At 37.9% G+C, this 13658-nt stretch overlaps 1 protein-coding gene across 3 annotated transcripts in view; it reads right to left on the bottom strand.

Moving 5' to 3' along the window:
* LOC120515667 (trichohyalin-like) overlaps nt 1-13658 on the bottom strand; it is a 974785-nt gene that overhangs the window by 157422 nt on the left and 803705 nt on the right. For all 3 annotated transcript variants that reach the window (XM_039736884.1, XM_039736886.1, XM_039736885.1), the window contains 2 exons: nt 6461-6539; nt 5975-6218 (listed from right to left, as the gene is read on the bottom strand). In XM_039736884.1, the coding sequence (XP_039592818.1) occupies nt 5975-6218; nt 6461-6539 (323 nt within the window). The remainder of the gene's footprint in view (nt 1-5974; nt 6219-6460; nt 6540-13658) is intronic.

Raw genomic sequence — 13658 nt, 5'->3', positions numbered from 1 at the left:
GAACTTTATTTTTCCCAAGAAGGGAATTTGACTTTGTAATTTTTTATTTCTTTAGTAAATGAAATAAGGGTAATTATTTGCGCTTGAAAGTTGCAGAGTGTTATATTTTTCGTTTGTGTATTTCACCCTGTTGCATTTTGCAGATTCAAAAGGATTTTGTTCACCAAACAAGCCATACTGCACCATGATGAAAAGCAAGGAAAGTATGGGAATGCAATATTTTTTTTTCTGACAAATTAAAATCTCTTTAGTTTAAAGAGCTGTGGGTATTGACGTCAAAAGGAAACAAAAATCAAAGACTGGCATGCTTTCAGGGGCTGGAGTTGTTTATTCTATCCCATGGTGGCCAAATCCAGCCTTAACTCCATTATTTGGAAAATGTATTGCTAGAAATGCTCTACAGTTTCTTTAGAGATGAAACTAAATATGGTCACGAAGAGCATGCTGATGAAGGTTGTTTGTGGGGGACAAATTTAACAAATTTGTTAAAGGAAGAACCTGAAACAGAACAGACATTTAAATTCTTTCTTCATTTTGATATTTTGCATATAGATGTGAAACTTTTTAAAATAACAGAACATATAAACACACTTTTTTGTATTTAGGTACAGTCAGTTCCATCAAGAAATGCATACATCCTACTAAAAGATTATTTTTAAGTGTAACATTAAAATTGATAGTCATCTGTACTAAAACAATACTAAAACCAATTGAACAATGTAATCAAACACAAGAGACCTGCACGTATTTGCAGTTAACATTCTAGTATAAACACCCCTTGACAGACACTGTGTGTTAAATCTGTGACTTTCTTGAAAATCTCACTTAGCTACTTCTACTGCACATGTGACCCAGGAAATGCAACCTGTGATATCCCTGACAGCCGATACGCCTACATCCGAAAGGAGCTCTTTCATTTTAATGATGACAAGGGCACAACAAGAGTATAAAAATGTCAAACACATGCCAGCACGTTCAGGTATAGTAGGTCAATATGATTAGTTAATTTGTATTTCTCTATACCTATTAATCCAGTTTCATATCTCATTTATCTTAATTAAAGATGAGGGTTACATTTCTACTAACAATGTGAGTCTATAGCCTGACAAGCATTTAATTAAAGAAACTTGTCTGAGGCTACTGGGAGAAAACCAAACATGTTCAAACATGAAGAAGATATGGAAACTAAAGGAAGGCGGTTATTTCAGTGAGGAAGAGCTCTGCACTTATCTGCACTAGTGAGTTTACAAATAATGCTGAAAGCTATTATATCAATAAATCTTAAAATCAGGTGAACAGTCTCTTAAACTTATTTTTATTTCCCTAAAATCAATATGTCAAACTATCCAACGACTATTTAACCTGCTTTTTCCATGAATCAATCAAGAAAAGCCTACCTAAGCTGGAGCAGAACAGTCAATGAACTGTGTACACACCATTTACGGGCACTTCAGTCTCTTAATTTTGTTAATAAAATATACTGAATTAATTGGGCATTGCAACTGATCCTGCGTTACTCTGTATTTTTGTCATATTTTTGTCTTTATGTTTATCATCTAAAAGCATTTAAACTGTTGTTCAGGTGCCCTGCGAGGAAATGTAAACTGGCACCAAATCCAGGGATGATTTTTGCCTTCTTTTTAATGATATCAAATTGACTCTTGTCCCTAACAACTCTGTTTTGAAATAAGCAGGTTTGAAACATGAATGGATGACTGAAAATTCCTGTCAGTGTTTTACATAAAAATACCACTAGGCTGAGCTCCAAAACAAAAAACAAATTATAGAGGGTAAATGATAAGCATAGTTATGAGTGTTCATTTATAATAACAAAATAATATACTTAATGCATATTATATTATATTATATTATCCATCCATCCACCCATTATCCAACCCGCTATATCCTAACTACAGGGTCACGGGGGTCTGCTGGAGCCAATCCCAGCCAACACAGGGTGCAAGGCAGGAAACAAACCCAGGGCAGGGCCAGCCAGCCCACCGCAGTATATTATATTATATTATATTATATTATATTATATTATATTATATTATATTATATTATATTATACCAGAAATGGCGCGCTGCACGATAACGTGCATGCAGTGAATACACTTGACTTGAGCATTCCTAGTTTTCATCCTCTTTCTCTGTACATTTAGCATTCGTTTGCTCAGAGGTTGATGCGCTTGTTTCTTCTTGAGCAGCTCTTCTTTTCTCCACCCTTGCAGCCCACTTCTTCTTTTCTTTCGTTGGCATCTTTTCACGTTAAAACTGATTAAGTCAGTGTTTGTATTGCAATTATTTAGTATGTTTTCCTTTATTTTTCACTTAAGCTGGCACTTAAGTCTTTCACCTATCTCAAGAACGATTTAAGATATGAAAAGGTAGGTGAAGTGACGGCAAAGGTGGTAGGAAATGAGAACGGCGCTAGCAAGCATGTGCCACACGGTCGCCCTGCTGGCCACTGCAGAAAGTTGATTCTAAAATAAAATAAAATAAAAATAAAAAGAGGAATAACCTTGGAGGTCAATAATCACCCTGAAAGTGGATAGCAGGCATCATGTAGTATATTTGTACCAAATTTCAGGTCAAAAGTTCAAACGGATGGTGAGCTAAAGGTGATTTAAAATCCTGGACAGACAAAATGGGTCTGCTTTATATAACAATATTATATTATACTAACTGTGTAATCCTGTGCTGTAAAAAGCCTGGGGTCCTAGAAAGTATTGAAACTGTCAGAAAAAAATTGAAATGTAGAGATGTCAGGTAATTGAAAGGAACTACTCTGGGCATCTCTCTCCAGGGAGGACTCGTTATGCTGACGTGCTCGCCTTGCTTGTTTTAGTTGCGGGAGGAAAAGTAGAAGGGATACCGTTTTACCGATGTTAGCGGCTAAGCAACTTTATCTTTCTTCGGAGGTTTCGTTTTGCTGACGTGCTGGCCTCACATGTGTTATTAGAGGCTAGGAGAGTTTTCTGTTTCCTCATTTGGCGGAGCCCTTACCCCAACTCCACCTCTCATTTCTGGGACAGACAGACAGACACATACACTTCCAAGCGTAGACATTTATATATTATATCATATTACTGAAACACACAGAGCAATGGTTCTAAAATAAAATGCAAATTAAAATCCAAGTTTGTAGATAAGATTGACACTATTTTCTAAATAGTTACTTCTTTCAATTCTGTTAGTAGTTATGATCTACTAGCTGTGTTACAATGGGCCTCAATTATGCTCTTTTTGGTTAATTGGATGTACAGAAGTACTATATAAATAAATAAATAAATACTGTTCTGTATGCAATATGCATATTTTTTTAACTGGGGCTAATATTATTAGTTAACTTGTGCTGCTTACTGCGGTGGGCTGGCACCCTACCCGGGGTTTGTTTCCTACCTTGCGCCCAGTGTTGGCTGGGATTGGCTCCTGCACACCCCCATGACCCTGTAGTTAGGATATAGCGGGTTGGATAATGGATGGATAGATGCTGCTTACTGTTCAACATGCCACATACAGGTTAGTTCTTGATTGTGTTGGTGTGAAAGTGATTTTAGTAGAACAACGTATTAAAGGACATCACCAATAGTGGGATTCGGTAATGTTGCAAAGGTCATTTAAAGATGATTTATTCAAAGCTAAAAACTTCTAAAAATCTCGACTCTCCATTGGCATCAAACCCTAAAATGAGTACTGCTTCATTATACACTGGATTTGAATTAAATATCTGCTAACATAAAACAATTTACTAATTACTTATACTTTACAAAGCACCATCCTGTTCTCTTATCACATCGTGATAAACAGCATTTCCATCAGCTATACAAAAAAATTGCAATTCATTCTGTTCAGTCATGGCTTGACTCCATCATTTAATTTGCTGTGTTTTATTTTTTTTCATTTATTTTTTTCTTTGTTTATTTAAATTTAACTTAACACTGATCATTTATTGTTATTGTGAACTTAATGATTATAGGCATGTGGACAACTGCTTTGGCATTTTCAAAAAATGCAAGATTATTCACTGCTAAAAAATGTAGTGTAATCAGTTAATCTCAGATTTATTATCACATATGGTGGGGACAGTAAAATGGACAACCATTGTAAGGTTGCCTAAAACTCACTTCATAAATTGTGTCAAATGTAACATCACAATAAGTAATGATAAGCAAAATAGCTGAGCTTCCTTTAGAATATGTTATGGTTCATGTGCAAGTCTGCAATAACAGTATTTACTAAAAAAAAAGTATTTGAGTTTTGGAGTCTCTAAGTTTAATTGAGAGAGAAAGTGTTAGAAAGAAAAAAAGTAAGTATGATAGCTGCTTCAGGATTTGGCAACACATTTCTCAGAAAAGTGTCCGGATTAAAATAAATGAGGGAAAAGTGTATTTAGTAAATGCAACATGTCTAAATGCAATTCAAAATTGGATAAAAAAATGTACTGGAAAATAAACACTGTAATGCAGAGAGACAATGAATTTGTTATTTCAAAGTGGTTGAGAAAAAAATACAGCAGTTGCTACCCTTGATTATATGCAAAATTTGATAATATATGTGAGCACTGATAAAATGATCTGGCGCAGCACACGGGCTGATGGGAATTGTAGTCCCTACGTCAGTATTTTCCACAAGGTTTCAGATGAGATGAGGGGTGGATGTTACTGGATCAATTGCATGAAACTGATTATACTCACAGCCCCAATGCCCGGCAAGCACTTGAGCTTTATAGCGTGCTTGCTAAATGTGACTTTTTCAAGCTTTGATGAACTTTGCTCCTTTCACTTCACTTCTGCAGATGGCCTTCATTTGTATAAACCAGCATGAACATTAATAAGTCATTTTGAAAATGAACAAATTGAGAATGAGGCCATAAGCTGCAAAAATGGTGGAAATGAGTAACAACCTGGTGGATAAGCTGTAGTTGTTAGACCAAGAAAATGTAATCTCCCACTGCAGACGTATCAGTAAAGTACATTATCTGAGCAGTGCAACGTAACTTATCACTTATTATAGAAACATACACTGAATGTTTGTGAGGCTTCCACAGTTTAAAGGAAATGGAGAGCTTGTGTATAAAATGTTCAGCTTTAAATATCCTTAATGACTACAGTCTTCTGCTAAGAAGATCAACATCTACAGAGACAAATATTGAGAAGGCCACTAGCAGACATGGAAACTGCCAGACTACAGCAAGTAGCACAATGCTATGGGAGTAGCTCGTAAATTTGCACTCAGTTCCAAACAGCAACAGAAACAGTCCCATATTTTGACTTTGACTAGAAATAAGTACAGGTTATGGCACGAGAAGGTAAGCAGTATTTCTATGTCTGTGTGAGTGTGGGTTTGGCGCCCTGGTCAGGTTCGGTTTCTATCGTGAACTTGATGCATTTCCTCTTAATCCTAAAATTAGATTAAGCAGATTTGGTAATTGGAGCAGCCCATTTTGTAGCACACAATTGCATTTGCAATCTCTAATCTGAACATCTAAACTTTCATCTGACCTGAAACTCTGCCCTTCCTTCTTCCTTTTTCTTTTTAATGCACCCATTTTTAAGTTGATTCCCACTTCTTTCAGTAGGAAATTCCCCCAATTTCTGCCTGGTGATTTTTCACACATTGTGCATATACTGAGCACCCTCTTTCTTCTATGAATACGTATATCATCATCACTTTTTTTGAATGCACCTTCTAAAATCCAACTAGCTGTTCTCTTATTTGAGTGTCTCCTTTTTTTCAAGAGCACTCTCATTTCTTAAAATACTTTTTAGCACATCTGCACTAGAGGATCATTGTGCTGTACATAATGATATACATAATTATGAGGATGGTATTTGCCATCAAGGCATGACATTTCAAGTCCAGGAAATTTTAGGAAGGTGCTGGGAGAACACCTAATTAGAGGCCGCAGATTGAAGAAGCCTGTAATATGAGGTAAATGCTCCCAATCAATTAATGTAAAAGGAAGTCTTACCTTATTGTTAATGCTTTGGATTAACTGCTGTAGAAATGCTTCCTCATTCAGCTCTTCAACTGGCACCTGCTGGAGAGGGTTTACTTGGCCACCTGTCACAGAGCTGAAAGCCTGGAATAGATTCTGATCATTCTGAAGCAGATCTGAAGGCCTTCCTATACCTCTCCCAAAAGACTGCTCTTTATCAGCAAAGACCATCTGTGATGCAGCATCCTGGAGCCATTGGTTGGACTGGCTTTTCTGACTGTAAAGAAAATTAGATTGGAATTATGCACCTGCAATGTGAAGTCATTATGTTGAGCCTACCTCATTCCCAAGATCAATTTCAGAATGTTAGTGTTTCTGGAAATTTCTAAAATCATTCTAATTTCAAAGTTTTAAAAACCCTTTCAGTTTCAAAGGAAATTGGACTCAAAGAGGACCAAGGAATTGTGAACTATTAAGAAACACATAAAACCATTTGACAAGCAATGGTTAATTACTTACTCAGATTTGGAATGTGCTGCTTTTGATCCAACATTCTTGCTAGGAGCAGTGAATCGGAAGTCTTCAGATTTTTCTATTCCTGTAATGATATCAGATTACATTTATTATGTATTCCTATACTTTCTAATTAAGTTGTTACATGAATGACGGGTTGCTTTACTTAATTTGGCTAGTGTCTTTCTATCTGTCTGCAGCTCTGTCTTTTTCTTTGTGGTTTAGTGGCTAATGTTGTAATTTTCATCCATTAATTATTTTTGCTAATAAACTACTCCAGTTCAGGATTGCATGGAGGTGAATCTTATCATGGCATCACGAGATACAAAAAGGAAACCGATCCTGGTTGAGACTCCAGTTCATCACGAGACACATTGATTCACTGATAATGGGCCAATTTAGTTTTTCAGCAAATAAAAAATATTCATTGTTGTCTTCCCAGCAAAGCGTATTGAACCATTAAAACTTTTTACTTTTACTTGCAACATATTGTAGCAGGAAGGATAAAAAAATAGAAAGCTGCATAACAGTTGTGATACAAACCGGGGTGACAGTGAGCCCCAGACACCCAAACAAGAACTCACAGTGAATGTCGGGTTCAAATAATGTGACAAAATAGTACCAAAAAATAGGCTACTCTCTCCAAGACACAAAATCTCTCTCCCTTCCAACAATTACCACTGCACTGCCCACCTCCAGTTTTAGTGTTGTCTCTCTTCCTCCTAGGTCTGACTCGCCTTTTATAACAGACCCGGGAGTACTTCCAGTGCCAGGGTGATTGCCCAACGGAAGCACTTCCGGGTCACAAAGAAGTCCATTATGATAGGGAGCTTGTCCTCCTACAGCGCCGTCTTACGGCACCCAGTGACCCCTGCAGGGCTTTTCTGCCAGACCACATCTCCCGGCATGACCTGCTGGCTTCCCCCTGGGGACTGATATCTGGGGCTGCTGCCACCTAGCATGCTGGGGGAGGAAAAAGCCCCCAGCGACATTTTCATTCTTCAATGGGCTGTCCGACCCTCTGTTCTGGTCATCACTTCTGGGTCTCATTCTTCTCTCTTCGTTGGTCGAGATGCCTGTCTGCCTTTTAGGGGCTTCCTGTCCGGGTAAGGAACTATCCTCTTCATAAAGCCACTAGCATCATGGCTGATCCCCAGCACCCCTCCCACCAAATGTTTACTCCTCTTCCATCTGGAAGACGAATCTGCAGCATCAGGAGCAGGTCTGCTAGATTGTGCAATATTTTCTTTCCTCAAGCAGTCCGGCGCCTGAACACCATGCTGTCCTCCTCCACACTGGACTCTTTACTCCTTACCCTCTCTGGATTACATAGCACTACATAACACTGAATATTTTTTCTTTTTTTTTTTTTATCATAGTTATATATATATATATATATCTTGTGTTTTGCACCTTTTGACTCTGGAGGATGATATTTCGTCCTACTGTGTACTGTAAGTATATTGTTAGGATGACAATAAAGCTTTACTTGACTTGACTTGGCTACAATGCTGATCCAGCCCTTACAGTACCTATACAGTATTTACTCAAGTTTGGTCCCAGAGGGCAACAGTGGCTGCAGGTTTTTAAATTAGAAGATAATTCTTACCGCTGAAAGGAAATTCTTGAATTTTAGTTAACTCTTAAAATTTGCAACCCTTCTTTTAACTTTAAGCAGCTACATTCACTGTTTTGCTTCTTATTTTCAGCTGCCACTTAAGAATGAGATATGAATGGCAGAGAAGTCAGAGGTTCAACATCCCACTTGGTTCCATTTATATCAATGTGTGCTCATCATGAAGTATTTGTTTTCATGAATATTTGCAAAGAAACATTAAAGTAAAAGGAGTAGGTAGATATAAGGGCAAACACAGGTCTTCATAAAATACAATGTTTATTCTCACAAGTTCTCTATTACATTGTGAAGCTCTGAAGAGTGTAAAAGGCATAAAGAATTTGTCAGTAACACAAGGAAATCCTAGCGAACAAAGTCCCAATGCAGAATCCAAGGTGCAGTCAAAAAACAGAGCGCAAGATCAAATATCCAAAAAATCACAGGCACAGAAAAATCACAATACCTGTGATTACTAAAGGAAGCAATTAAGGTTAGTGGATTTTAACAAGTGACTTAACTAAAATGAAATTTTAAAACTGTTTTCTTCAGCAGGTAGAGCTGGCTTCTAATTTAAAAACTGGGTTAGAACAGAAACCTGCAGCCACTGTGAGCACTCTGCAACCAAACTTGAGTAAATACACTCCAAACACCCTAATGGAGCATTTAAAATGAACTAACAGGAATTGTGAAAGAGAGCAGGTCTGGCAGGAATTGGCAGACCACCCACAAAACACAAGGAACATAACACAGGCTTAGCTACAGATACATAAAATGTAAAAAACAAATACTAAAACATGAAGAATAACAAATGCAAATAAATAAAAAATGTACAATAAAGACTCAAAACAAACTTTAGTACCTCAGCCAGGTGAATATAACAGAAAGACATACAATTATTAATCTGCTGCTCTCTGCAAATCATAGAACAATATTATCAGAAAAGTAAGATATAAGAATCACCAGACATGGCAGAATGAAACCTAAAAATTAAATAAGAAGTTCTGTTTTCTGCAAAGACTTAGGAAATATGGTTAGAACAAAGACCTGTAGCCAATGGGGCCATCCAGAACTGAACTAAAGGAGCCCTTACTTTATTCCTTGGGTGATCTTAACAAGGATCTCCTAATGAAAGTCCATACAGCAGCGGTACTGTGGTTAGCTTTGCTGGCTAACAGAGCTAATTGTGCTGGGCTTGAATCCCAATCTAGGTTATTGTCTACACTGTGATTTTGCCAGATACTCCTGATTCCCTACCACATCCCCAAAGACATGCAGACTGGGTTAAGTGGAGATTCAAAACTGATGTGAATGCTGATGTGTGTGAGTGGGCCAAGCAATGGACTGCTGCCTCATTAATGGCTAATGGCTTTTTCCATCTTATACTTGGTGATGCCAGGACAGGCTGTGTTTGAGAATCTTATGTTAACGTATATATATTGTATTTGAGTTTCTATAGGGATAACTGGGAGGAAAACCTGACGTTCTTGAGTAATAACTCAAATGTTGGTGACAAATGCAAAAAGAGAAGAAAAATTCAAAATGCATTCTTTACTAACAAGGGCAAAGTGTAGGAAAACCAAAAATTAAAGGGTAATGAAAAAAAGAAATAAAACATCAAGCATTACATCTGAAAGGCAATCCAACCACACCCTGCCTGCAGCACTTACAATGTGATGCTCACTTGTACCTGATAACCGAACATTTGTCTTCTTGCTCCTCAGACGGAATTCAGTGCATAATTAAGTAATTACATAGCCATCTGTTCTGTTTGAGTTACAGTATAATTAAGATTTTCTACATACTGCACAGTTCCCGAAGTTTCTAATTTACATATCTAAAGTTGTTTGTTTTTGTATGCAGAAATTTTCTTTAATTGCAGTTTGTGAGAATGCTAAGCATTGAAGTAATGGAAATTGTTTAGAGATGTAGAAACTGATTCTGTGAGCTAAGCTAAATGCAGAAATGTTCTCTGGAAGATGACAGGTGACCAAATCAGAGCAAGAATAAGGAAGGACATAATCGATCCCATCAGTACAGAGTAATGGGGATTGTGGAAGAGAGGTGAAAAATAGAGTGAAGGAAAGGTGGAATGGGTGGAGAAGAGTGTTAGGAGTGATTTGTGACAGACGGATATCAGCAAGAGTGAAAGGGAAGGTCTACAGGACGGTAGTGAGACCAGCTATGTTAAATGGGTTGGAGACGGTGGCTCTGACCAGAAAGCAGGAGACAAAGCTGGAGGTGGCAGAGTTAAAGATGCTAAGATTTGCATTGGGTGTGATGAGGATGGACAGGATTAGAAATGGGTACATTAGAGGGTCAGCTCAAGTTAGACGGTTGGGAGACAAAATCAGAGAGTCGAGATTGCATTGGTTTGGACATGTGCAGAGGAGAGATGCGGGGTATATTGGGAGAAGGATGCTATGGATAGAGCTGCCAGGGAAGAGGAAAACAGGAAGGCCTAAGAGAAGGTTTATGGATATGGTGAGAGAGGACATGCAGGTAATGGGTGTAACAGAACAAGATACAGAGGACAGAAAGATATGGAAGAAGATGATCCGCTGTGGTGACCCCTAACGGGAGCAGCCAAAAGAAGAAGAAGAAGATAATCGATCCCATCAAAAACCGAACCTGATTATCCCAAGGGAAAGATGCTGGGTTAGGCGGATGACGGCTGATAACATGTAATTTAAATCTTGGTCAGTGGGAAAATTACTAGTGTTTATAGCAAACTGCTAATGTAAAATGATCACCTCATATTTGATGTTTTCAAAGATGATAATTTTTCACAATAAGTTTATCAAGTTTGTAGTTTAATATTGTCCTTTCGAGTTCAAGAATATATAGTGTTTAAAAACTTTTCAGAGAATTTTTGAGGCAACACTGAACGTGAAATTCGACTATAGTTGGAGTTTACATAGGTTTATATATAGAGAGAGTCATTGTTTCCACGTTTACAGAGTACAGTGAAACAGTTGATTGCATGTGCTAACATGTCAGCACTGTCTTCTATATAGTATATACACACATAAAAAATCAGCTGTCCACTTGTACTTATCACTCATGCACGTAAGTAGATCAATTTCCAGGTTCTCCTGAGGTATGTACTTCCATCCTGGGTCAAGAGAGGCCACTGGCATTAACCTTATCCTCTGTTTTTTTCTCCACAGTGCTGAGAAGACACCCAGTGAGGGCAAATGACTCCGCCTCACTAAATATCCTGCAGTTCCTGGAAGGATGCGTGACTCATTACAAGAACGCACCACAGGATGGAGTTTCTTCCCACTGTGACTCTCATAGGCTTTACCAGACAAAAAAGGTTCCTCACACTAGGACCCCGATTTTTGTTTGTTTAGCACCATCAAGTGCACATTTTGTTTCAATTACAATTAAAAAGGGACAACCGATTTGGTCCCCCAACATTTTCAGCTTGTGGATCTGCAGTTCCTTCCAATGAGCACATACTACAGCATTGATTGTAATGCAAGAAGTATTACTGTGGATGCTGAACAAGTCTAATGCAAGCCACACTCCCACATACATCGACACTGAACCACATTGGGCACAATTTAAACCACAATTTAAAGTCTCTGATTAACCTAAACTACACAAAAGATGTGGAAGGAGAACATGATTACCAAGAGAAAAACATAATCAGGCAAAGAACTAATGTGCAAACTCCAAACGGAAAATAACTGTTGTCACACACATGCAATTAGGAGACAGCTAAAGGGCTTGAGTAAGTGTAATGCTACATCAGACCAGTGGGTGGCAGAGTGTGCTGACTGTCTCTTTCAGTTCCTTACAGACCATTCCGGAGAAATCCCGGAACCTCTGATGAAATCACTTCTGGCTCCGGCACCTCTGATGACGTCACTTCCGGCTCCGGCATAGATGACATCATTTCCTCTACCAGCCCTTAAAACTGCCATCTTACCTCCAAGTATTCAGTTCTGTTTTGGACTCAGTCTTGTAAACAACTCAACCAAATTTCAACCTTTTGCAGCCAGGACCATAATATATGGGTGGCTGCCCCAAACCTTTCTGACTGTCTGGAGTCTTTTTGTGACGCTGTGCTAGAACTGAAATCTAATAGCCTTATTTATAAAAACATGCACAGAATGATCCTTAATCTGATTGTACAATTATTTTCTAAAACAATAATTTAATTGCCTGGCCTGTTTGTAAAATTCATAAATAATCTTGAAATTGTGCATATGTGAACACACATGTTGTTCCTTACACAGAAAAAGCTCTCAGATATTGTGTTATCAGCATTTAAATGAAATTAAATATGTCCTTTAGTGGTATTGCAAAGTATTCTGAGATTTTTCAGGTAAGGAAGGTGAAGTGTTGCATGTTGATAAGAAGATGCAACTAAGAATTTCACTGTAGTCTGTAATCATGACTGTAAATGACCACATAAATCTATAAACATACTGTATATAGTAGCATTTAATAGCATATAAATGGCAAAATGTACACACTCTGTTAAAACAGCCACTTTGAATTTTGGAGCTAAAGAAAGATTTCTCTCCAAATGTGATACAGATTCTGACAGAGGGGGAGGCCAGAGAAAATATTTTATTTTGTACCCAGTGCACTGGAGTTGCTGGAAAATATAAATATATTGCTTGGCAGGCTGTGACAGTTGCGGTCAATAAGGCAGGCAACCAAAATACTCCAGACCTGTCTGCAAGTTCTCTGTGAAAGGACCCTGTGGCAAGGAACCCCCCCCAGGCCACGACAGAACATGCTGAAATAGCATGATTGTGCATAATTGAGCTCTCAAGTGTAGAGATCTATAAGGATCTCTTAGTAGACAGTAATGAAACTTGTTCCGCTCATTATTATGAGTGAAAAACCGATATCTGATAACATGGTACGTGCTTTGGAGATATCCAATAGTAGAGTAAATGTATCCACGGCTCCAAACTCTTCCAAGATTTCCATCTAAATATATAGTATGTACTACAGTGAAGATATTAGCCAGGTTACCAATTGATGATGTTAGATAGATAGATAGATAGATAGATAGATAGATAGATAGATAGATAGATAGATAGATAGATAGATAGATAGATAGATAGATAGATAGATAGATAGATAGATAGATAGTACTTTATTTGTCCCGAAGGTTAAATGAAAACTTTATAGAAGCTTAAAAAAATAAAAATATTATAACAAATCACAACTCCCTAAACACACACAAGAACTTCTGGCTTGGATAATAGCAGAGCTGGTGCTGTCAATAATGGGCTTGTGTGTGGTGCTAAGATGTGGTCAGACCTGCCCAGTTGGACCTCAGGTTTACATTTAAAGGTATTAACAGTTAAACAGAACATGCCAATAAAGGGTTGTTCCTACTAAAGTTCCCTGGATGAAATCACCAGCATTCTAGGGTCAGAATGGTTCATCAAAAGAGTGTTGCTAACAAACTAAATTATTTTTGTTGCCATGTTTATAAACATTAACTAATGTGGATGGCCGATGCGCATACAGCCACCCTGACCCTGACACAGAAAGGGAGGGCACAGATTGCCACACAGCACACCTTTAAGTATAGTTGGTGAAATGCTTTATTCACTCTCC

The sequence above is a fragment of the Polypterus senegalus genome, chromosome 15 (assembly GCF_016835505.1).
Source record: "Polypterus senegalus isolate Bchr_013 chromosome 15, ASM1683550v1, whole genome shotgun sequence".
Taxonomy (NCBI): Eukaryota; Metazoa; Chordata; class Cladistia; order Polypteriformes; family Polypteridae; genus Polypterus; species Polypterus senegalus.
The sequence above is the reverse complement of the archived record's forward strand: the minus strand, read 5'-3'. Positions and strand labels throughout refer to the sequence as shown.